At 45.6% G+C, this 26,126-nt stretch overlaps 1 protein-coding gene across 3 annotated transcripts; it reads right to left on the minus strand.

Annotated features, from left to right (window-relative positions):
- Positions 1 to 475: 475 nt before the first annotated feature.
- On the minus strand, positions 476 to 26,126 carry CDHR5 (cadherin related family member 5). Of its 3 annotated transcripts, none has more exons than XM_073347133.1 (15): positions 25,904 to 26,126; positions 25,478 to 25,653; positions 23,051 to 23,101; positions 22,576 to 22,668; positions 21,194 to 21,292; positions 19,850 to 19,960; positions 19,383 to 19,556; positions 17,849 to 17,939; positions 16,348 to 16,445; positions 15,168 to 15,374; positions 13,779 to 13,895; positions 11,614 to 11,686; positions 9,630 to 10,145; positions 4,477 to 4,643; positions 476 to 2,681 (listed from the first exon to the last, which is right to left on the minus strand). In XM_073347133.1, exons 1-15 carry the CDS (start codon positions 26,034 to 26,036, stop codon positions 2,130 to 2,132), a joined length of 2,658 nt encoding a protein of 885 aa, XP_073203234.1. In that variant the 5' UTR covers positions 26,037 to 26,126; the 3' UTR covers positions 476 to 2,129. The 3 variants fall into 3 exon arrangements, with proteins under 3 accessions (XP_073203234.1, XP_073203235.1, XP_073203236.1); XM_073347134.1 differs by having other exon boundaries at positions 9,927 to 10,145; positions 25,904 to 26,123; XM_073347135.1 differs by lacking the exon at positions 9,630 to 10,145 and having other exon boundaries at positions 25,904 to 26,119.

Below are 26,126 nucleotides of genomic sequence, written 5' to 3' on the forward strand. Positions count from 1 at the left end.
ATGGCTGACACAAGGACAGGCAGTGATGGGCCGTAAAGGAAGCAATGGTGTAGTTACCCCTCCACAGTGAAGAAAGGTTCATGGCAGCATAAAGGGGGTACTAGAGGAGGACAATAAGGAGAAGGAAAAACAAAGCTTCTGTGAAGCCAAACCATAGAACACAGCAGGAAGTCTGCAGGTTTTTAACATATCCCATGGTAGCTGGTTCCCTGCCCCTCTGGGAGGATCTGATCTGCTTTCAGGCTGGCTACTGTACTAGGCCAGTTCGGTTTGGTTCTGATAATGATGTTAGATTATTCTGCTCTCCTCCTCTAAGGGGCAGAGAGAACCTGCTGGGGCAAGAGATCACTATTGCTTTATTGTGGGTTTAAATGTAGCTGCTGGAGCCAGTGGGGACCAAGCCCTGCCATGGGATAGGGTTACAAAAGGCCAATACCTATGCCTCGTGATGAGCCAAGAAATAAAGATGACAATCTTATCCGCACTCCTGGATGCCACAGCTTTATTTCAGAGACACATGTGGTCCATTCGGCTTAGCATGACAGCGATCAGAGAGCCATAAAAAAACCCACCTTGATCATCATCTAAATATGAAACAAGGAGCCTTCTACTAACTCGTGGCCCAGGTCTCCTCGCATTGGCCCCAGGTGTGACTCCCCCTGAAGAGATTTGTATACCAGTGTCCCTGTGGATTTGGGAAAGGGCTCTGTGAAGGAGAGTTTACCCTCTTCTGCCCCACCAGTAAATCAGATCAATGAACAAACCAAGTACAATACGGTTACCAAAGCAGAGGGCTACTTTACAGTAGTTGCGGGCAGCGGCAGCGCATGCTGAAATCCTCTGTAAATTAATAGGTTTAATCCTTCGTTGTGGTCTTCATGGTTAGGAAAATGCTGGATGAGGCCCAGCTTTGCCCTGTTGACTTCATTGGGACTATTCCCACGCATAAATGTAAGCAAATGCCTAAACGTCTGCAGGACTGGGGCCTGGCTTTGGACTCGCTAAGCCACAGTGGGTCACATTCCTATTCTAAATTACACCAGTGGAAATCGGGAGTAATGGCCTTGATATCACAGCGGTGTCCCCGCAAGAAGAATCAAGTCTTAAATTAAAAACAATAAAGAATAAAATACTCCATTAAAGTGTTACCAGTTTGTGTAAATAAACATTCCTGGCGTAGGGAGGAAATGACTAAGTTATGCTAATAACAGGAAATGTAATGGTATTTCCCACTACGCTTGTTTCTATGCTCTCTAGCTTCTGTGGGCAGAATGAGCTTGCAGTGAAGCGGGAGGCTGTTAATTTTACCTGGCGGGTGAATGAGGCTCATTCAGTCTCAGTGGGAACCTGTACTTCCCTTAATTTTGTGCCACTAAATGGTGGTGCCTCAGTGGTGTAACTAGCACTGGGATTTAAATGAGCCTCAAAGCAAACCTCTGTGGCAATTGCCTGTTTCATGTCAAAACCAATTAAAATGGACTCTCTGCATCATTTTTGAAGCAAAACCTGAAGTTGTCCCTGGGAACTTCCCCACTAATTAAGTTGGGAGGGGTTCATCTGTAGAGAAAGCCATAGGAAATTCACATCTATTCAGCCATTTGAAGGGAGGCTTAAGGGTATCTAGATCACTGCCAAAGAGTTCTCCTGATTGCCCCTCAGAAAAACTGGAAAGAGGGAACAGAAGTATTTTTGGAGCCCCCTGGCTGAAGTAAGACCTGGGCATAGTGCCGGTGGCCTAATAGGTAAGGCACTGGCCTTTGAAGCTAGGAACTGTGGATTGGACTCTCCTCTGGAGTAAGAAGATACTTGATTTAAATCAATATCAGCTCTGAAGGAGATGGTCTAGCTTAACCCCAAGTTATTGGGCCCAGTGCAGGCATCATTGAGTGAAGTTTTATGGCCTGTGCTAGGAAGGTCAGACTAAATAATCACAATGGTCCTACCTGGCCTTAAAATCTGTTTACACTAGAAGGCAGAAGGGGATCACGGAGAGTATGTTCGTGAAATCTGCCAGCCACCTGTTTGCTAGCAGGCCTGTCTCTCTCACAGCACAAAGAACCTGGGACCCTTAGAAAAGTGGCTTCAAATTACCCACAGTTTCCAGATTGGCAAAACTCATTTTGCTGAGCCTATAACAAAATGTCGTCTTCTGTGTCTGCATCCTGGTCAGGTTTGAGGTTCCCATTCGTTGCTTGGAGCTGAGCTCTCTCTAGAATGAAGGACACCACTGGGTCACCGTGCTGACTGCCCTGCTCATCCTCCTCATCCTCCTCCTCCTCATTCCTATCCCCGTCCCCATCACTATCATCTTCTTTGTCAACCTGGTCTTCAAGCACTACAACATCATCCTTTGTCTCTGGATCAATATCATCCTTAAACCACACAGCTTTGTATCCATCGTCCACTGTCTTCCTGTCCTTTGTGAGGATAGATTTCACTTCTTTATTGCTGTCTGTGTCCTTTCCCTCTTTGTTCTCCTCCCCACCCTTCGTGGCAGCGGAAGCTGTTGCAATGGTGCTCTCCACCCTGGGCTCCAGAGGAAGGAAGCCGTCTGACGGCTGCTGCCCGACAGGGGTACCGTTCTCCAAAGTGTCGCTTCTCAGCGATTCATTGTCTTTCGTGCTCCAAACAGGATTTTCATCATCTTGGTAGCCTTGGTTACTTAAATCCTCAAGGGGATCCTGGGGGAATGGCAAGAGCAGAAATGTCTCATGATGGGGGGGGAAAGAGGGGGGGAGAAATGAAATGCTCGGGCACCGCTCTGCGGACATCAGTGGAATTGCACCCCTGCTGCCAGCTGAGGATCAGGCTGTCGAGGGGGCCCAGACAGGAGGCATGCGATACCCTAGTGGTAACTTTTGAGATGTAATTTCCCCTCCCTTCCTTTCTACCATCAGAAAAGTTGAATCAAACAATCTATGGCATGGCTGCCAAAACTTACTGACCCTCCGAGCCACATACGACAATCTTCAAAAGCCCAAGAGCCAGGGGGTGCCTGCATGGGCTCAGGGCTTCAGCCCAGCTCCTGCTGAAGCCCAGAGCCCTGGCAGGTGCATCCCACTGGGCAGAAGCCCTGAGATCTCCACCACCTCGCTGCAAGGCAGAAGTCCCAAGCTTCCCCCACCCCAGTCTGGTAGGTGGAGAATGGGAGGGGGATGTGGGGGGCTGTGTGAGCTGCGCTTTAATAGTAAAAGAGCCTCATGTGGCTTGTGAGCCACAGTTTGGCCATCCCTGCCCTATGGGAAAGGACAAGTTCAGAACAGCTCGATTTGTTTAAGGATGGGTGGGGGGGATGCAAGACAGTCCAGTGAACTAATCAACAGCAGCCTCACCTCCATGACTCCTCCCCTCTTCCATCAGACCTTGAGGGAGAGTGTTTTTTTTTTGTAAACTGCTCCTAACCCCAGGTAGCCTGGTGAATTATTGGGACATTTATTCCTGGCAGAGTGATTGTCCAGTAGCACCATTACTCCGTTTAGGTGTTATTAGCATTTGCTGGGGCCCATTTGTTCCTATGGAAGCCCTGACTTGGGTCAACATGTCTCATCTCAGAGGCTTGCAGCAATCACCTGAGATGCAGGCACTTGATGCATCTCTCAGTACCACCGCTGCAGTCACAGGACACCCATAAGAAGTGTATCTAATACTTTGCACTTCTAAGGCACCTTCCATCTAAGGGTCTTGCTTTACAAACGTTAGTGAATCTCCCCTCCTGACACTCCTGTAACAGAAGTATTAGTGCCATTTTGCAGATGGAGACAATGGAAGCCCAAAGACGTTAAAGCCAACATTTTCAAAAGAGGCCACTGATTTTTAGGGTCCTCCATTTCTGGGTTCCTGACTTCTCAAGTTCTGAACACCTGCAGCTCCCATTGAGTTCCTACTCCTATCTCTTTGAATCCACCTATTGTCTGGCCTCTTATTCTTTGAATTCTCTGGGGCATGGGTCATCCTGCTGTTATATCTGTACAGTGCATAGCAGAGGGGCTGGAGCCTCGACGTGCTATGGCAATACAAATCATAATGACTGTGACAGTGCGTGACGTTTGGCTCACCAAAAAATGGAGGCCTGCATACTCAGTGCGACGCTTAAACTTTGGTCCATGCGACCTGTCACAGTCACACAGCAGGACATAGAACGTGGATATCCCAGCACCCTGGTTCTTTCTTTAACCCCAAGACACATAGGTGCTGACTCCATGGGTGGTGCTCAGCACCCACCAGCCATAGCTGATGTGGGAGGGGGGGAAAGGAGGTCAGCAACGGTGGCACCAATCAGCGGATGGGGGAGGAGGGAGGAGAGCAGTGGGCGGGCAGGGGTCCTCGAGGAGGGGACAGGAAGAGGCAGAGCAAGAGCGGGGCAGAATGGGGGTGGAGCATCCCCCGGGAAAAGGAAAAGTTGGCCCTTATGCCAAGGCATCATTTCCGAGCTCTAAGGCAACCCTGAAACGAAACAGTTACAAATTAACCACTTACTTTGTCGCTCTCTTTTCCAACCAGATGCTTAATTGTGTTTGCATAATGCTTGCCGACAATCAATCCAAGCAACAGTAAGGCTATTACCAGAAGTACCGCCAACGTGGCGCCTAAAGCAGCCATGTCCTGTGCAGTGTATTGCAGGTTAGCTCTTGCGTCTTTTGTACCTACGAGGAAAACAAATGGATGTTACACTTCTCAGAATCACTTATAGGTGGCCTTTCATGCAAGACTTGATTGGAGGAGGAGAAGACAAAATTGCTTTTCTAAGATCAAGGGGAAAACTCTCCTGTAGAGTGCAAGTGAGGAAACGGACCCATTTAATCTGACAGGGTGTACTGCAGTGGCGTGCTTGAGGCGTCGGCTTTTGGAAGGACACCGAATGGAGAGGCTGGGACTTACAAAGGTGATTTTCCCATTTAAGCAAATGGGGAATTTTTCCTGAGAAAGAATTGCTGGACTGGGACAGGAGTGTTGTGTTGACATTTGGCTTACCACATTTAACCCCCAGAGCATCCTTTCCTTAATCACAGCTCCTCATCCTGGACCTTGAATGAGGTGGGAGCTGAGGTGCCCAGTGCTGCGGGGATCAGTACCTGTGGCTTAGCAAACATGTCTGTGGCACATTCTGTACAGTGCCAGACAAAAGTTTACACCCATTGTGGGAAGGCAGATTGTGGCTGGAGTTTATTACTTTAAGTTTCAAATGATTAAAAGGCAAGTAGGATCCATTCTCATCCCTGTACCTGCTTATCACTGCCTAGACTGTGTAACTGAATGAGCAAATAAACAGTGGTGTTTCCTAGAGCAGACCTTTGTGACAATATTTGCTTCACAAATTTCCACCAGCAAAAGAAAACATTTTTTTTGTTTGTTTTCTAGTGGAAAAATGAGGCATCCTTTGTGCAGCGTTCTAGCCCAGAGATTTGGGGCCAAGTAAAAACAGGGAATAAAAACTTGACCAGAATAGCATTCCGATCTCTGTTACATGGCTGCAATTTGCACTGACGTCAGTGGGATCTGAGAAGCACCTTCTACCCTCTTGTCTATTAACTGGTGGACTTACTGTGCCATATTACAGCTGTCATGCTGATAAAAGCTACTATACTGGCCATTGTGCTTGTTGCTATGCTGCAGTAAAGCGCAGAGGAAAGTGACTGACTTGGGAGTTGCATTAAGTTGCACTATTTTAAAGTGTCTTTAATCCTTCGTTGATGACAGCATCTCACTCTGATTCTTATATTCCATGCCTATGGCAAATTGCCAGCTTTTCCTGGCTGTAAGTTTGTGTTATACTTTCAGCACTTAGCAGGTACAAGAAGCCCTTACCAGAATCAGCATCAAAACTGAGACACAGTACTATACTTTCAGAGGATTCACCTATTTAGCTTACCTCTAGGAATATTTGTTTCTTATTCCATCCTCATTTTGAATAGTAAACCAATTTCTTTCAAGTTTCACAATAATTAATAGCGTGTTTTGCCCTTTTGCTGGCATGTTTTAATTGTGGACTTTGAATATTACCTGGGCCGGTGATACTGCCAACTGTTTATTATTAACGTGACAGTGAAGGACTGGCACTTGTATGAAATTTTACTACTTAATTGTGTTTGATACCATGATTAGTGATGGGAAATGCAGTCTGTAGAACTGATGCAAGACTTCACTCTTTCTGACGTCAGTGGGTGTGAAGTTATCCCTTTGGTGCACATGTCCTAGGAATTAAAGTGTACTTCAGCATCAACCTCCCATAAGTTGAGTATTATTAAAATGTACTATAACTTTCCCACTGACTTCTTCAATGCACTTTGGCTCACACCCTTAAAGTACACTCCGGTCCTTGGCATACAAATCCCTTGACACCAAAGAACAGCCTTGAGGATAGGAGTCAGAGCATTTAGATCCAGAACAGGCCTATTGGCTCATTCCTCCTTGCCTTTGATAGTGCTGACTTGGCCCTCTGAAATATACTGTGTATACAGGAAAATAGGGCAATAGTTCTGTCACTTTAAGTACTCCAAGCCAACATATTTTTAGTACAGCGGTAAAACCATTTCCTTGCCTAGTTACCAGTATGTTGTTTGTTTGATAAATAGACACGAAGGGCCAAATTTTTAAAGTCACATCTATGTTTGGGTACCTCAGTTTCTGGGGTTTCAATCTTAGATACTTTAGGTACCAAGACTTGAAAATGTTGGCCTAATTTTGGCACTTAATAACTTGCCAGGGGGTGGGGTGGTGTTTTTCTTTTTCCCTCAGAGAGGCTGAAGCACCTGCAGCTCCCTCTGAAGTCATTGGGAGCTGGAGGAGCTCAGCATTTCTGAAAATAAGGCCCCATCAGTCTAAGCCTGGGCATCCAGAAATGGAGGTACCCATTCTAGCCTGGATCTTGGAGAAAAACACAGGCTGGAGGAGGGAAAAATTTGGAGAAGGCACCAAGAACCCCATTTGGGTGCACATGGCTAGAATGCTTGCTACAGCACCTCTGCAAATAGTTCTCTTACTAAAGAGCCAGTTTAGTTTTAGAAACATGAACTCCTCATATGTTGTTACCCAGAATGCAGTACGTGAAACCACGGTGACAGCAGTCAGTCTAGTGAGAACCACAGCAAAGAAGAGAGTATGATTAACACGCAAACGAAGCAGCACCTAGAAATGGAGCAATCTGGTAGCATGGAGGGACTGGGAAAGCTGGATTTCCACACACAAATCTTTGCACGAGCAGGGAAGCAGTGGAAGCAAGAACTGAGTCATATACACAGCTGACCATGGAAAATAACTATGAGAAAAAGAAGATAAAGCTTTTTTTACTACCTCTTTGGGGATGAGACATGAGTGAGACACTGGAACAGCCGATGAAAGTGTTTCTGTGCTGGGGTCTCAAGCAGAATGAGATTGTAGAGATAGGTGATCGTTTTTTTTACCCCAAACCAAGAAGCCGAAAAGAGAATAGATGTGTACACTACAGAGCTGAGAACTCTGGCATCCACATGTAACTTTGTAGCCATGATTTAGAGACAGAGTCGTTTGCGGCACACCTGATTCCAGCTTACAGGAAAGATTGTGAAGGGAAAACAGTCTAACCTTAGAGAAAGGCTTCCAAATAACAAGAGCAGCTGAACTGTCCAGGGAAAAGATCAAAACCATGATAGCCATTAGTGCAGAACAAATACACAGACTCAGGAAGCAGGACAGAGACAGACGGATTGAGAGCGTAGGCATCATTGTCCAGCGTATGTACTGCGCAAAGCAACATAACAAGGAAAAAAGAAATTGCCCAGCCAATGGGCAGTGTTGCAAGGAGAGTGGGAAACACAACCACTTTGTCCCCGAGCTGCAGTGACCCTGGAAAGAAAGAAAAGCAGCAGGACATGCAACGATTTGTGGATGTAGAGGCTTCCAATGAAGAAAAGTATGTCTGCAGTGTGACTTCAGCAAATCCAAAGGCTATCTATGTGCACTGACAAAGAAGGCGGTCAGCCATTCAGCTATTAGCTCAATGACCAATTTGATTCCGGCTGGATTGTGGGGCCAGCAGCAAATGTAATCCCAGCAACAGTGACATAGCAATCTGAGACAGGAGAAATGTGGTTTCATTGTACACCACCAGGACTTGGTCATTCTGAGAACAGCAGGCTGTTGATAAGAAAACGTCTCCTGTTTCATGGCTATCGCTTGGAGTCAATACTAGTTGATGCACAGTAGCACCAGCTGCTGCTAGGTAGCAGGGCAGTGCAAGCCGTGGATTGGATTGTAGTACAACGCTAGAATATCCTCTGCATGAGAGAGGAGGAAGAACAGTCAGTAAGGGCCCTGCCCAGCATTTTAACAGAATATAAGGCCATATTTGAAGATGGGCACCTAAAGGGCAAGCTGAAGTTAGAAAACCATCCCCACATGCTGCCTGTGAGATCTCTTAAACAGAGTTTTAGCCTGATGAATCCACTGACAGAGCAACTGGCAAGTCTGAAAAGAAGCAAGACTGCTCAGAGGCATCGTTACACCAGTTGAAACTAGCTCAAAGTGGATCGGCAGCCTAGTAGTGGTGAGAGAATCTCCAGGTAAACTGAGGATTTGCAGTGATCCAGAACCACTTAACAGAACATTGAAAATAAGTCATTATCCGGTTGAGGACCTGCTGCCTGACTTATCCAGGGCAAAAGTCTTCACACTTTGTGATGTTTAGAATGGATTCTGAAAGATTCTGTACTGTGGCACTATATATATATATATATATATATATATATATATATTTAAAATCCCTATTAGTTCTTCACTCTAAAACACGGAAAACCAAAAAATGAGAAACTGAAATTTTTCAGAAAACTGGCAAAATGTATCTGATTTTGCAGTGTTTTTTGATTTTTGACAGAATATGGTTCCATCAAAGTTTCTCTGACCAGCTCTGGTCAGCAGCAATGAAGTGCTACCCTCCTGAGTACTGGTAGAATTGAGTTGGAGAGGGGTCTCTGAGCCACAATGCCCTTCATGGCTGCATCTGGGGTGGAGCACCTTACACTTAACTGCCTTCAAAGGGCTGTACCTAAAGTCACAATCTATTTAGCAGGTTTCATCTGAAAGAATTCCAAAGCAATTTACAAACTAAATAGGCACAGGAGTCCCTTTCCCCAACACTGAAAGGCAGCTGCCTTCGGAATACAGCAGTTTAACAGCACAGGGCAATACCAAGCAACATTTGAGAACAGAAAGTGAAGAAGAATGCTGTATCCAGTAAAAGCTGCACTGGGATTTTAGTTAGGCACTAAAAAGTAATTATCCAGATTGGGCTTTCCCCAGGACATGGGGGTTTAGCCCCCCTTCTCTTGCAAAAGGTGCCATGGGACCTTGATGACACCAAGTGGTCAGAGCCTTGCTGTGCACCACAAAAAAGGGCTATCTCCAGTAGCACAGTGTTCCCCAATAGCATACTGCTATGTTGAGGAATATTGATCCCAAAGGGTGAGTACATCCTACTGAGTCATCAATACTGCAGCAGTTCTTGAGACTTCCTTGGAAACCTCTCCCATTCGTAAGGAGGACAAATCAGAAACAGACAGCGAGAATTAAACTGAATTTGCTGAGCGCAGAGCTATTGCGGGGTGGGGCGGGGGGGGGGAACGCCTTGATTCGGAGTAGCACACACATCTATCTACCTGTCTGATGACTGTTTGTGAAGGATGTTTGAGAAGACACAGGGTCTGATGGCCTCGGAGATCTGCTTGCTACTAGAGTTGATGTAAGAGGAGGGCTGGGCCCACCAGATGGGGAAGATGGCGGAGCAGTGGATTGAACAGTTCCACCTGGGTTTGTTCCTGTTATGGGGAATTTGGTGATTCCGGATTCTGAAGACCCCACTGGATGCATGCTGGATACTGCGCTGGTAGAAGACTTTGTGGTAGCAGGCTGTGTTGTGGTTTCAAGAGGCGGGATAAGTGAGCCTGAGGGAGTACCTGTCACAGGCTTTCCAGTGGGCCCAGATGTGCCAGCATTGTTGGTTGTCATGTTCACTGAAGAAGTGGATTTTATGGGTCCTGAATTGGATGTAGAAGCCGTGTTAGTTACTCCAGGTGGTGAAGCTGATGATGAACCAGAAGGTTTTGGAGTGGTGGTTCCTGTCCCAGCAGCAGCGGAGGTGGTGGTGGTGGTAGAGGTAGGAAGAGTTGTTGTCCCTGGAGACCCAAAGGTACCCGAGGTGGTGTTTAACTTTTAGCTACAATTTCATGTTACTTTATTTTTGACAATGGCAAAACATTTTATTCATCAGAACAGAGCAAAAGTAAAGCAGGTGACGATTGATACAACAAGCCATAAAGTTTCAATATAAATAACCAAGAAAGGTGTGTGTTCTACTGGCTGGAGGAGAAGGAGCTAAAACTTCTCCCTCCTTGCAACTCTTTAAAAGTGGAATTATGTTCATGGGCAGGCAGAATTTTAAAACCTACTCAAGTCCAGGACTGGCATGAATCTTAACAATCAGCAGAAGACTTGTGGAGCCATATTTTAAAAGGGCCTCCGAAATGCACCAGCAATATTTGTGAGTGCGGGCAAATCTGCATTCATAAGGGGACTCCTCCTGTTTTTGCACATGCAAATTCTTGTCTGCATGTGAAGCTGCAGGTGTTTGCCCACACAGATGGGTGTGTCCTCAAGTATAATGGACATTTTTCAGGAAAACTTTTTGCCACTTGGCCTATTGTATCTTTCTGTGCACGTCTAAGCACCATTTTGCTGCTGTTATCCAAACACTGTTATAGTGGTGAGGTAATGCAGGATATCAACTGCAACATTCTGCAAGGTGTAGTAGGATATAAACCAAGAAGGATATTTGGCAAGGTGGCCAGGGGTTTCTGACCCACTCCGTGTATTTAATGTGCAATGCAATATTGGTCTGCCTTCATGCAGACTACGAGGTGCTCATCAAGCTTTCAAATCTGATTGAGTGTAAATTCTATCCAACAGCAATTGCTAATGAGTATGGAAGGCACAAACTACCTTGTTCCAAAGAGGTTCTGTGATGGCCAGGGGGCCACGTGAAGAGTTCCATGCATTGCCCTATGGCTATCCTATTTTGCATGAGTCACAGCTCCATATTAGTAAGAGCTAAAGATCCCAGAAGTTAATGTTCCATCTTGACCTGAGTAGGAGGCTGCTGGGATCAAAATGAAGCACAGTATGCTGGGACCTCTTGGCTTCCCTTCTCTTTTTTAAAGATAAGAGCAGCTGCCATCTGCTCCTTTTTAAGCAAACTAGGAAAAACCCGTTAGCAAGGTACCCTTGTGACTCTCACTTTTGCCAACACTCAGCACCCCTCTTCATTCTGACCAATAAAATGAAGCATTGTATGTACAACGAAGCATGATCCTAGCTCTAGTCACATGTATAAAAAACATGGGAAAAGGAAAGTGAGCTGTCAAAGGCTAAATCCCTGGCACTTTGGGTGGGGGAGGCTGCTGTGAGTGTTTTAAGGCTACACTTGGAGTGCTCTAGCTGGAGAATAGAATAGAGCCTCCTATGAGATATGAATAGGCTTTGAATTGGGACCATAGTCTCTAATGTGTGATCTGTGTTCTCTAGATTGCCTGGGGCAATGTAAAATAACTCTTTGAGAACCATAAAACAATGGGATGCCCAGCGTACCTGTGGAAGGTGTGACCTCCACCGTGATCACAGTGTTTGCCTCCTGCAGACTCTCCTCATCAGTAGCAGTGGCCTATGCAGACATGAGAAGGAGATGACATTGGCTGCTTGCTTCATTCATTCATTCATTCTCCGAACATCCCCTGAAGTAATAGTACTCTGTACACTCCCACAGCACCTCCCGCTTGAGGCACTCAGAGCTTTATACACGTTCTATAACAATCCTTGCAGCATCCTTTGCAACTATGAAGTGGGGAAGCATTTTCTTTGCTGCTTTACAGATGGGGACTCTGAAGCATGAAGGGGTAAACTAACTTGCCCAAATTCACGCAGGAAGCCTGACAGATCTGGAATCAGAACTCAGATCTCCTGAGTTCCAGTCCTGTGCTTTCAACACTAGACCATATTTCCTCCAGAAATACAGCAGGGAACAATCTGGCACTGGCAGAAGGATACACAATGTGACAAAAAAGATCTATCCTTTAAGAAAACCCAAAAGCATAAGCCCCCTTTCTTGCTCAGAGGGGGGAAAAAACAAAAGGCTTTATCAGAGGATTTCAGAGTCCCCACAGCTGGTGCATATACCAAATCAGCAAAAGTCTTTATCTCTCATCAGTCCCTTTTGGACGTAGCTCCCAGTTAAGTCATTGGTGACTTTGTGGGTCTACGGAAGGCAGATTCTTAATTTTAAGAAACATTGCCCCTCTTTGTGTAAACCCTTCTGTGTGCATGATCGTTCGGAAAAAGCCAGCTCAGAGGAAAAATCCTACACAAAAGAGAGCTCTTAACATTGTTACGACAATTGCAAATAACTTCCAGAACCTCAGCTGTTGGAACATGGCACAGCTCCACTGATGCTGATTTACATCCACCAAGGATGAGTCCCTTAGTATTTCATCTTCCCAACAAGAGTTGGTCTGTATCCTAAATGGGAACCTGGTAGATACGAACAGTGTTAATTGCACAGTCAACCTTTTAGCTGGGTCCTAAAGTCTTCCAAGAAGACAAATTTTGTTTTCTTTTTGTTAAATTCTGTGCATATGTAACACCAGGTTTACAATGATTAGTAGACAGCGGAGCTCATTGAAATCTTTCTGTCAATTTTTTTCCTGTGGAAAACTGGATTTTTGACTAAACAAAAAATTTTGTGAAAAATGTCTGATTTCTTTGAAACTTGTTAACTTTTCATTGGAAAACTGAAAATTTTGTTTTGTTTTAAATGAAAAGTTGAAATTTTCTACCGAAAACTCTGGAAAACTTGTGTGTGTGTGTGTGTGTGTGTGTGTTCGTTGAAATTTTCCATGGGTGAGAGGGAAAACCCATTTCTTGACTGGCTCTGGCAGACAGTCCTGTATTTTACAGGCTTCTCAGGCATGTTAGCTCTATGACAGGGGTGGGCAAACTTTTTGGCCTGAGGGCCACATCGGGGTTCCAAAACTGTATGGAGGGCTGGATAGGGAAGGCTGTGCCTATCCCTATCTGCCCCCTCGTACTTTCCGCCCCCTGACTGCTCCCCTAAAAACCCCCCACCCCTCCAACCCTCCCTGCTCCTTGTCCCCTGACTGCCCCCCCAGGACATCACCCCCTATCCAACCCTCCCTGTCCCCTGACAGGCCCCCCGGGACTCCCACGCCTATCCAACTGCCCCCTACTCCCTGTCCCCTGGCGGCTCCCTGGGACCCCCTGCCCCTTATCCAACCTCCCCGCTCCCTGCCCCCTTACCATGCTGCTCAGAGCAGCATGTCTGGCAGCTGCGCCGCTCGGCTGGAGCCAGCCACACCGCTGCACTGCCTGGCAGGAGTTTGCAGCCCCGCTGCACAGAGCGCTGGCTACACGGCGAGCTGAGGCTGCGGGGGAGGGGGAACAGCGGGGAAGGGGCCGGGGGTTAGCCTCCCTGGCTGGGAGCTCAAGGGCCAGGCAGGACGGTCCTGTGGGCCAGCTGTGGCCCTTGAGCCGTAGTTTGCCCACCTCTGCTCTATGATCACGATTACCTTGAGCTCCCTATCGCCCCAGCTGTTGTCTCATCATCTGTTTCTATTGTAAGGTCTCTAGGGTGGGGGCTGTCATTTTTATGATGTGTCTAGCTCTGATCGGGGACCCCAGATACTCTGGGAGCTACTGTAATACAGATAACTATCCTCTGCCTATCGGGAAAGATGACATACCAATACTGTTATAGTTGTGGCTGACTGCAGCATTATGTTTGTCAGGACAAGTCCATCTCTGGTTACAGTGAAATCACTGCTGTTTTGAATGCTGTACGTGATCTGAGGGTTGAGTTTCTGAAAAATTAGATAAGAAAGTGAGTTAAGCATCTGCATTGGCTGTCTGTGTTTTCCCAGAAATTGTTGCCCATAACAATGAGCGGAATCCTTACTCCTATAAAAATGGTTCCCTCAGGGTGAAATTCACTCCCATGCAAAGAACCAGCACAAGGGAATCCTGTTGGGAAGGTTTAAATGGGATAAAAACGTTGCATAAGCCTATTGCTGGGCTTCTGGACTGGGGTAATTGTTGCTGTATTTCTGTATGTTGTTCCATCTATATATGTCCTGTTCCTGTCACAGGCTGGCTGGCCCTTTAGAGCAAGCTAGGCTGAGCAGCTGAGCTATTCCTCAGCTTCACTGGTGATGCAGTGAATTAGTGATCCCAGCTGGGTGCGATGGAGCTTAGTTACAGTGATAGACCCCAGAACGAGGATGATTTAAAAGGAGCTGTGAACTCAGCCTGGAGAGGAGACCAGAACAAGGGGAGTTCCCTCTCTGGGAAGGGCCCGGGGGAGTCAGGCTGGAAGGCCCACAGGGATTAGGGTAGGTTCCTATGGGGGAGCCTAAGATGGGGCCTGCAAAGAGCAGGGAGATCCCTGAGCAGGGGACCTGCTAGAAGGAAGCAGCATAGGAGAAATTTTGTGGAGGGGCTGAGGGAAGGGGCCAAGAAGCAGTGAACGTCAGTGGAACCCGAGTGGGTATTTATTTGGACTTGCAGAGGAAGGGGGCTGAACTTAAGAGGAGACCTGACTGGAGGGCCAGGCCATGGACGACTTGGAGAGAGACAGGCCATCACAGGCCTGAAAAAATGGTCAACAAAGGGTGCAAGAGAGACAAAGCCCACCCTGTGCAATGCTGCATCCAAGCCTGAGGGAGTGCCCCTGAGGTGAGGGTGCAGCATAACAGGTACCCATGCTGTGTTCCTGGCTGCCCTTACGCCAATTAAAACTGTCAATCTCCTCTCTTTACCCAGGATCAATCACTCTGTTGCAGACAGATAAATACCTATCCTCGCTTGCTCCTATCAGTAATGTCCCCATCAAGCTGAGCCGTCCTTCAATGTCTGAGGAAATGATGGGCCTTGCAGTGAGACTGAAAGGCTATGAGATCCGGACTTGGGATTTCTGGGCTTCCCTGTCACAGTGGATGCCATCAGCAGCTTTCGATGGGCTTGATCTGGTTGCCTCTCAAGTCAGTGGCAAACCCTTCCCTCCTATCCCCCACCCCCAATCCAGATCCACGCATGAAGTATGTAGAGTAACAGACCAAACCCTTCCAGTTCCTTACATTAGGGAAGTCGTCATCAGCTGCAAAGATCTTCAGGGGTATTGAAGGTGCTTTAGAGTCCATGACCAGACTGAGAGTGGCCAGCCCGGCAGACACCGTCCCTGTGTACCTGGAGTTTTCAAAGTATGGTGCGTGGCTACTTTTAGCGATGACCTTGATCTCTACTGTGCTGAAGGAGTATCTCAGTGCATTGTTGGCCTGGGTGGCCTATAGAGAAAGGAGACAATACAGACACACAACTATTCCCTTTGTTGGTGAGACACAAGAGGATGTGGGGCCAGATCCAAAGCCCATTAAAGTCAAAGGGATTTTTTTCTGTTGATCAAATGGGCTTTGGATGAGGCCCATGATGGGAGGCTGGGATAGGACTAAGTTAACATTTAGAGCAGGGGACTGATGGTTAGAACTGCTGTGTTCTAGCCCAGTCTCTGCCACTGGCTTTCTCTGTGACCTTGAACAAGTCTCTTAACCTTCCTGTGCCTAAAATTTTCCCACCTATCACATGGGAGGTGCTTGAGGCTTAATTTATATATGTAAAGTGCCTTCAATTCTTCAATGCCAAGGGCTACAGAAGTGCCAAATATTACTAGGATAGGATGATCCAAGCCAGCAGACATGGCTATGCTGCATAACATCAAGAGGTTTCACCAGCAGCTGTGTTTACAGCCTGATAATCTAGAGCTTGGCACATATTTTTTCCCCAAAAATGGTTTAAAACTCTTGACTTTCCTTTGATTATATTCTAGTTGGAAAATGGAGCTTATTCATGTGGGCAGACTAAATAACTGCTTTTGTGCCCACACAGATCATGCCCAAGTCCCCAGCACTAGTCCTTTCTGTTAAGTTATGATAATTTTAACCCAGATGGATGGCTCTTCAGTTAAGGTTGCTTCCTACATCCTGATTTGAGGGCACAATCCAGTCATCTTTACGCAGGTCAAAATTCCCACTAAGAAATCCCAGCAGGAATTTTGCTTGTAGGAACAAGGCAGGATAACACCCGTTTCCAGACACCTGTTGCACACTGGATGCTTCAAGAAGAAATCCTGTGTTTAATTACTCTTCATCACAAGCCGAAGCACTGTGGTTTCCTTGACTCCTAGCACATGTAAAGTCACTGTCCTCCTGGCCAGAAGCTCTGGAGCTGAGACCTGGGGTTCTGGAATGTCAATAGACTTACCATGACACGCAAAATGAACATGTCTGTAGTATTTGCTGCTTTGTTCATCGTTATATTCCCTGTATCACTATCCAATAAGAATACATCGTCCTTGTTTCCTAAAGACAATGGGAAGGTTAATTGGGACTAGTGTTGACCATAAGAGATACTTTAGTAAACGTATCTAGAGCTTTAAGAGATTTCGCTGTGGCTTATGTGTTTTGCACCTCGGATATTGCAACCCATGACATCATCTCCTTATCACCCTTGCCAGGCTTTAGGACTGGGGACATGTAACATGGACACAGTGTTACCTCAAAGCGTAGATTCAGCCTGATGAGAACAACAGGAAGACACATGCAAGCCTGACTGGAGGTAAGAGAGCGACACTTCTTATTTAAGTTGCACTTAAGTGGCTCCAGCTGATGTATGAGGCCGACTGTGCTAGTACTTACATAGTAAGAGCCAGTCCTTACCTCAGAGAGCTTACAATCTAAAAGGACAAAGGAGGTGCTCCCCTCATGTTACCGATGCGGGGAACTGAAGCACAGAGAGACTAAGTGACATGGCTAGGGTCACCCAGGAAGTTTGTGGGGCTGAGCCAGGAGTGGAATCTAGGTCTCCTGGGTCCCACTCCAGTGCCTTAGTGACAACACAAGCCTTGGGAAGGAATGAAGAGATTTTTTTACAACACAGTGGGACACGTTGCTCACTGTCAGCATCATGTTCCCTACTCAGTTCTGCACTGCCATATGGGTATGCAGCTAGGCCATGCCTTACAGAACAAATTAAAAAGATCAGAGAACTAACAATCTGTCTGATATGGACGAATTGTATTTGTCAATCAACTGACCTCTTTTTTTAAAAAAAACAAAACAAAACAAAAAAACGTTGACTGAAATAATGTGCTGTTTGACCATGGAGAAATCAGCTGATTATAGTCCAGCCTTTATCTTTTGAAATCAAGACTAACGCATGGAATCCCAGTCAGAGCTTTTCGCAATGTCCAGTGGTGCGAATACAAAATTCTCAACTAAAAATGAAAACACAGAAGGTTTCAGGAATTTTTGGTTCAGGCAGGTTGAAGACTAGCTGGAATCAGTGTGACTGGAATGGAGAAAGTCAGCCCCAGCCATTAGGATAAAGATCTGTATCAGCTGACAGAAAAGAGCTTCTCCCTCTCCCCTCCCCCCCCAAACAAACACACTGCGCTGAGCTCTGGTTGTAGTGATGTGCTGCTCCTTTTCTCCCCGTCTCTACAGTCTAAAGAGACAAGAAACCTATGAGGTTCCCACTATGTGTCTATACAGCACCTAGCACAATGGAGGTCCTAATTCTATCCTGATGGGGCCTCTAGACACGACAGGAACACAGGCAATTAATTGCAGTAATTATTTTTCTGATCTAGAGCTATATTGCTGTGACTAAATATTAATTCTGAGGATTCCCCCCACTGGTGAGGGAAACTTGACAATATTACCAATGGGAAATGAATGTTTGGGAAGATAGGAACTTTACTCACCATCAACAATGCTATACACTATTTTTTCATTCAAAGTGTAGTCAGGGTCGATGGCATAGAGGGGCCCAGGTTTTAGGATCAGTGGTTCAGTCTGCAACAACAAGGCGAGACTCTTAAAAACAAGACACTAGATGCCTGCAGAACTTTCCAATCCAAGTGATACTTAGCTCACGTGCACTCTGTTACTGGAAAACACAATGCTTATTGCCAGGGGTTGACTACTGCAGAACAGAGACGACAGAGAATAGAATTTGGGGTGGTGTAGCTCCTTCCTTGCTCTAGGTATGCATCAAAAGCAATGAACCCTCTGCTGTTGGGAATTTTCAGTCTCAGTGGTTGACTCAGACTTGCCACTGCACTGACATGTCCTTATTTATGACTGGCGTCAAAAGCCTGCTCATGACTAAGTGATACAGCTGGTACTGGGCATGATCCTTGGGGGAGAGGGTGACTTATTGTTCAGTGTAACCAGTCTTCTCCCAGCCTCCCCAACATGCATTATTCTGCTGACCATAGTCTCAAATAGTTGCTGGGGAAAACAAACCATGTTTGACTGTAACCTTCTTCCGTGTGGGGTGTGAAGACATGCAAAGAGCTGTCTCATGGAACAAAGCTGAGCAAACCCCACAAAGGGTCCAGTCCTGCAGCCCGTCCTCAGGCAAGAGAGAGACCAATGTGTACCAGTATCTGATTCAGAACAGATTTTCCAAACGCCTCATGAACTGAGCTGATCAGTGCTAGACAGGTGTTCAGAGTTGATGTTCTAGTGTCATTATTATCGTCCCTCACTATTGAGAGGGAGTTACCGGAGCTCGCATTACAAAGCCTTAATTTCCCAAAGGGCTTTTTGAGCAACTGTTTTGCTAAGCACATCCACACTGACTCTATGCCAATGCTCTCATCTCTCTTAGGATGGTAATACCGTGCTGTAAACTCAAGCAACAATGTTGATGGACGTCTGATGGAGTATGGTGATGGCATAGATACAGGCTGCATCACATGGGTGCAGCAGCAGGCATCTCTCCTAAGCAGACAAACAACTTTTTCAAAGAAAGGGCACCGTATTGAGGGCTGGATTGAAGCCCTAGGCACACCCCGACACTGGGGCTGTTCCCATGGCCTACACCCCAGTAGAGGAGTGAACTAGAGGGGTGGTCCCCTCCATGCTTCCAGCAATGAAAGGCAGGGTGGCAGGATGCCTGCCAAATATGGCAAGCCCCTTCCCCAAGGAATGGACCTGGTCTGCTCCCTGATGGTGACTGCAGGACCAGTTGGCTTCCTCCCTGTTGACTATGCTGCAGACTCAGGGAGAAGTCACTGCCTTGACTTACGCCTGCCTCATGTTTTCAAGCTTTTCTGCACCACGATGGGAGCTAGGAATATAGTAATTTAAATCTGAGGTTCCAACATCACGTGAATCCAGGAACCAGGGCCTTAGGCCTCTGCTCCGATCGGGCCTGGACCATATCTGTGATGCTAAAGACCTGTCCTGGGATACAGACTGAAAGCATAAGCTCCTGTGTGGGCTGCCTACCGTTTTCTCTGAGATGTTGACCCTTCCAATGTACCCGCTGCTGATGCAAACTTTCTTATCCGCATTAAGGAAAGTGCACGGTTGGAACCAGGGCGGTTTGGTGTCGGCTTGTTGGATGTCTATGTTTATAGTTGCAGTGGCTGTATTACCATCTGCGCTGCCAGGTGCCCTGTCCTATACAGAAAATCAGAACATTCCTGTTAGATGCAAGGCATATTTCCAACCTTAGAACCCCCTTCCCGGAAGCCCCTGCAAAATCTAATGGGCTGGATCCTTAACTGATGTAAATCAGTGTAGCTGCATCGATTTGTTTTTTTCCAATGGAGCTATGCCAGCTGATACACGCTGAGAATCTAGCCCTGTAACTATTGTTAGTATGACAATTACAGCTATGTTGGTGGATAGAATACCCACCAGGACATAGCAGCTGTGAAGAATGAAATGTTTTGCTCACATATAAAACTCACCCTTGCATACAAGATTAACTGCATAAATTTATATTTGTCATAGTCCAGGGTTTTGTGCAAGTAAATGCTTGGGTTATTAATTCCTTGTATGTTAAAGTAGTCAGTTGCTTCCTGAAAAACAAGAGGGGGCGGGGAAGGATGATAGCTGTCTCCATCACAGACACACACTCTGAAATACTGTTAGCTGCTTAACATATATAACATCCAAGGCTGGGTATTTATAGGAGAAATACATGCATAGTTCATCTGTTGATGCTTTGAACTCTTTTTGGTCTCTTGTTAGTAAAATGGAATCATCTTTGGCATTTCAGTATGGATCATTAGTGGAATTTTGAACATTCTTCTCTCAAAATGATCATAGGGCTGAATTCAGATTTAAATTAGTGGAACAGAGAGCAAAACTTGGCACATCGCTTTCTACTGTAGTCAGAAATAACAGGCTTGGCTTCGCTCTCACTTACACCAGCGCCTTTCATAGCATTCTTCCTGATTTATACCATTTTGAGGCCAGAATCTGACCTGATGGGTAAAATTCTGAACTCATTTACACCTGTTTAACTCCATTAAAATCAGTGAGGTTTCACAAGTGTAATTGATGCAGAACTTTGACCCCCATCTGCCCTTGACATGATTCTCTTCTTTTTTTGTTTGAAAAAAAGTTTTTATCCATTCCTTTGTTAATTAAAACTTAAAACAAACAAAATGACAAAACACCATCCTTTATACTGAAGATTGGCATCAGTTTAACTGAATATAAATTATCCATTGGTCTTTCAACAAAATCCTTAAAGATGAAGGCTGATCTTGTGGCTAAGGCCCTGGACTGGGGCTCAGGGGATCTGGATTCAGTTTCTGGCTTTGCTCCAGACTTCCTGTGTGACCTGGGGCAAATCCCTTAATCTCTCTGTGGCTCAATTCCCTGTCTGTAAAACTGGGGTAATCGTACTTCCTTTCCCACTCTGTCTGCTGACCTATTGAGAGTCTAAGCTCTTCAGGACAGGGTCTCTCTCTTACTGTGTTTGTAGTACAGCCTAGTACAGTTCTTCCCCAACCTTGTGTTGGCTTCTAGACACTACTGTAATGTTAATGCTGAAGAGGTGCTCTGGTAATATATATTTTTAAGTGTGAATTTTTGAAGAATTAATTATCTAAAACATGGATTTCTCTGTTTCACTAGTGCCTCCTTGCTCTGTCCTTGCTTTATCTTTCTGGAAATCTCACATGTACTCCAGCAGGTGAAATAACCAACTCTTGTTGAATGTCCCACTTGTCACCTGTCTCAAAGTTGGTGCCAGTGTAAATCACTAACGAAGAGTTCTATGCTTTTGCAATGAACATACTCACCGGGGTGATCGCTGTAAGTTCATATTGTATGTTGTCCAGATCAAGGTCGCTAGCAGTTACGCTCTTCTCGGGTATAATGATCGTATTCACTTTTGTATCCTCAAAACAAATATACATGATTATTTTTCCATTTTGGCAAATGGTCACATGCTGGATATAGTGTCCTCACTGGTAAATCCTTCCTAGTCCCCTTGTGCTGTATGGGTCAGTGCTCTTGAATTAGAGAGAATCCTCCCACTGCCACCTCTGACCAAGTTTAATTGACATGGTGGTAAAAATGCTGGATGCCCCCAGAGCATTGTCTACACTAGGGCCCTTATCGGAACTGGTGTTGCTGAACTGAGATGGTGCCAGCAGAAGTGTGTATTCTAAAATTCCCCGGCGTAGATGTGATAGCTGCCATCTTGGCTGACACACCAGGGACTTAACCAGAGCTAAAAGCAGGAGCTGCTGTAGCTTGAGCTAAAGAGTCAAGTTTTCCCAAGCTGTGGCTGCAACAGGTTCCTATCCTCTGATCAGTGTGACCAAGAAGGGCAGGCCTCACAAGAGGACCTGAAGTGTTTTGAAACCTGCCAGGTTCTCTATGTGGAAGATGGGTGACACCTGGTAGCTAAGCCTGAATATAAACTGCCTGTTTTTTTTAAGATGCGTCTTCTCTGTGCAGAGCTTTTGTTCTGACTAAATAGTACTTTGCTTTATGAAAGCTGGCTGGTCGCTGATAAACCTTGTCCTTGCCTCTGAGAGAGCAGGACTGCAGGTGCTGAACTCAAGTCAGTTCTGCTGAGGTGATCACAGTGAATTGCAGAAATCTGCAGCATAGGTCTGAAGGGAGAGGATAGTGAGATCCTGCCCCAAGAAAGTCGACCACCAGAGGCCCGAAATTTGGGTGGGATCCCTCAAGGCTGCCCATAAGAGGTCAGAGGTGCAGTTACCTTAGGAAATGTGACAGTCAGCACAGAGGGGGACCTGTAACGTGTACTGAGAAGTGGGTTCCATAGACAAAGCCCCTGGAGAGCTGCACATTAAGGGGTGCCACTCTTGGCTTCAGTTTGCTTTCCTCTGTGTGCTTTGATTTTGGCTAAATAGGTTAAGTACTGATTTCAGAAGTAGTGAGCACCTACAACAAAACAGCTGAAGTCAACAGAAGCAGCAAAGATTCAGCACTTCTGACAGTCAGGTTTTAAATGACTTTGACTGCACGGGCAGTAATTCTAACCTGAAATGTCAAGGAAGCATAGTTCTCTAATTTTCATGGACGAGAACAGGTTTCATACATGCTTATAAATCATTTTCCTCTTGCCAAATTAGAGTCCCACATGAATTGGAATGATCCGATCTGTAATCTTCCCTTTATTATGACAACACTTTAATAAAACCCTTACCTCAGGAACCTTTGCAGTGATATTTGTTTCCTCGAATGACGGGCTGTTATCATTCAAATTGCCAACTTTTACTACAACATTCACAGAATTGACCTGGTCGGGAGGTAGGAAGAGGGGAGAAAAATCACAACTAAAGTAAGACCGTTCGGAGCAGCACTGACTGGTAGGCATGAGCTGAGAAGACAGTGTGAGAATCAGAATTGGAACTGGACTACATGTGCATTTGGGCTGTAGGCTGAATGAAGGCCTGGGTTTGAATTTGGATATGATGGCACTGAAATCTCATGGGCAGTGGGTTGTTTTTTTTCTTTTTTTCTTTTTGCTCTTTCCAGGAGAAGACAACATTTTAACCATGAGAATGAGCAGTTTCTCACAAGGGGTATGTGTTGTGAATAGTTAACATCCGAGCCAAGAATGGTGTCCTGTTTCTAGTTTCTATCTAGCAATATGGCAGCATATTAGAAATTACACTCACCTCGACACCCCCTTTCCAGCAAAGCAGGGTTACTAGTAACACATTTTCTGCCTGTGTTTTAAAAACAGAAACAAAAAGTCTGTCATTTTAAAAACATCCATTGTGGCACCAACATTCTTCTCAGGTGTGGCTCACTCCAGTCCTGATGCAACAAAGTAACTGAGCACATGCTTTTGTGCATTTTAAGCACGAGCTTAAATCCCTTTTACTTCAGTTGGGATTTAGGGACAAATCTCATTTGAAATCAATGGAATTTAAGTATATGCTTAAAATAAAGCTAGTGAATAAGTGCTTTGCTTCAGCTGTGTTTATACTTTTTTTTTTTAAGATATTTTTCTTTCTTCCTTTTGCAGGCCTTCAATTAGCTTCTGATCTCCGTTACACTGGTGTCAGTGTGAAATCATTCCATTGACTTCAGTGAAGTTACTCTAGATTTACATAGCTGCAGATAGGATTGGACACTTCCCCCCCATGCGTGATGCTAGGGCTTGTCTACACTACCCGCCGGATTGGCGGGCAGTGATCAATCCAGCGGGGGTCGATTTATTGGGTCTAGTCTAGATGCGATAAATCGACCGCCGAGCGCTCTCCTGTTAAGTCCGGTACTCTACCAGGGTGCGAGGCGCAGGCGGAGTTGACGGAAGAGCGTCAGCCGTCGACTCACCGCAGTGAAGACACCACAGTAAGTAGATCTAAGTATGTCAGCTTCAGCTACGTTATTCATGAGGCTGAAGTGGTGTAACTTAGATCGATTTTCCCCCTCCCCCTCCCAGTTTAGACCAGACCAAAAGTGGGGCAGTGAGAGAGAGTTCTTTGACGCTGATGCTCAGCGAGGTTTCTGTTTATACAGATACCAATCAGTCCAGCTCCTTTCTTCATGGCTACATCTGTTCCCATAGCCAAAACCCTGTCTATCTGACTGCAGAATTAACATCCACCCTGCTAGAGTGCCCCTTCATTGCTCCCACATTACAGTGAGTCTGGCTGGAAAATCTGCAGCAGATCCAGGTAAATTAAACAGAGGTTAATATTGAACAATGAGTACAATGTCCCCCACAGAGTCTGTTTTTACAGGAAATCTTTCATTGTTCGATATGCTTCAGATTTGTACATTGGGAAAAGCAGGACTGCATTGCAGAAACTATTGAGAGGGTGGGAAGGAGCTGGAGGCTTTTGTTGCTGGGGGACAGTTTAGGATTGGCACATTTGCTGGCTATTAAAATAATCGGCAGTGAAATAGTTAACAACTCTGCCATTTAAATTGCTATTCAATTTCCAAATTAGAACTCCACTAAGGTGAACAGAATCATCTCGCAGCTCTAGACTGTTGTCATTTTGTGTATGTATGTGTATGATATTAAACCAGCCGTGGAGAGTATCCAAACTCCACTGAAATGCAGTTACAAGTCTCTGCTTTAAAACCTGCACCATATTCTCCAACACACCTTATGGACCCCTGGAATAGACTTCGTGGGTAGGGAACTTAAGAACAGGCATACTGGCCAGACCAGTGGTCCATCTAGATGAGTAGCCTGTCTTCTGACAACGGCTGGTGTCATATGCTTCAGAGGGAATGAACAGAAAGGGCAGTTATTCAGTCCCAGCTTCTGGAAGTTACAGGTTTAGGGACACCCAGAGCATGAGGTTGCTTCCTTGACCATCTTGGCTAATGGACATTGATGGACCTATCCTCCATGAATATATTTAATTCTTTTTTGAACCCATTTGTACATTTGGCCTTCGCAAAATCCTCTGGCAAGGAGTTCCAAAAGCTGATTGTGCATTGTATGAAGAAGTACTTCTTTGTTTAAAACCTGATGCCAATTAATTTCATTGGGTGACTCCTGGTTCTTGTGTTATGTGAAGGAGTAAATAACACTTTTTTTTCTCCACACCAGTCACGATTTTATAGACCTCTATCATATCCCCCCTTAGTCGTCTCTTTTCTAAACTGAACAGTTCCAGTCTATTTAATGTCTCCTCATACTGAAGCTGTTCCATCCTCCTAATCACTTTTGTTGCCCTTCTCTGTACTTTTTACAACTCTAATATATGTTTTTGAGATGGGGTGGGTGAACAGAACTGAATGCAGTATTCAGGGTGTCGGTGTACCATGGATTTATACAGTGGCATTATGATATTTTCTGTCTTATTATCTCTGCACCTGTCGGCTTTCCCCCAGTGTTCCCTTGAAAAAGAGAGAGTTGGTGGGGGCAGAAAAGGTTGAATTTACGCATACAAGTTCCCTGTTCAGGATACCGAACGTCAGTAAAATGGAAAAGGTGACGCCATTTTACAAGCCAGCTGTGCTGTGACTGTCAGAGGTATTAGATCATGTCCCTTTCACGTGACCTGTACTCTATGAAGAGTGTTTTACAATATTAACTCATCTGCTAATTGTCTCTTTTTTTCCAAATAAAAACTTACCTCATAATCCAAGGACTTGGTTAGACTCAATTCTGTGCCAATAATGGTAAACGATCCGGAGTCGAGTGAGTTCTCAATTGTTACTGTGACACCAGGCTGCATTGTAATGGTGGTAACAATAGCCCCCAGCTGATTATTCTCATCTATTGTTGGGTTCTCATTTCCTACAGAACATTCTGGAAAAAGCACACAATCATTTGTATCAACGTTGGCACAAAATTGTCAGCCAGTTCTCTTTGGATATTGGAACAGTCAGACTGGATCAGACCCATGGTCCAGCTAGGTCAGTACCCTGTTGCTGGCAATGGCTAGCACCAGCTGCTTCAGAGGAAGGTGCAAGACACCCTGCAATAGGCTGTTATGGAATAACCTGCTCATGGGGAAAATTTCCTCCATGCTCGTAGGACTCAACAGATGCGGACTTACCTGTGGTGCTCTGTGCAAGAACTTGTGTTAAGGGCAGCAGCAGAAGGAGTGCAACAGCAGGGAACTGATTAGAAACTGCCATGCAGGAAGCAGAAGGAAGCCCACGTCTTTGGACAAATCTAATCCACCACATTTTTTCTCCGTATTGTCACCGAAGCGTGCTCACCCATTCGCTGCCCCAGGAAGAAAAGAACACTGCATGTCTGGAGCAGACTCCCACCTT

The sequence above is a fragment of the Lepidochelys kempii genome, chromosome 6, assembly GCF_965140265.1.
Source record: "Lepidochelys kempii isolate rLepKem1 chromosome 6, rLepKem1.hap2, whole genome shotgun sequence".
NCBI lineage: Eukaryota > Metazoa > Chordata > Testudines > Cheloniidae > Lepidochelys > Lepidochelys kempii.

Bases quoted from the DNA above. Each gene is read 5' to 3' on its own strand.
- CDHR5 (XM_073347133.1), bottom strand. From the start codon at position 26,036: ATGTGGTGGATTAGATTTGTCCAAAGACGTGGGCTTCCTTCTGCTTCC. The intron at 22,669-23,050 runs GTGAGTGTAATT...CCTCCCGACCAG, and splicing joins GCTGGAAAGGGGGTGTCGAG to GTCAATTCTGTGAATGTTGT. The intron at 19,961-21,193 runs GTGAGTATGTTC...CTTGTTTTTCAG, and splicing joins AACTTACAGCGATCACCCCG to GAAGCAACTGACTACTTTAA.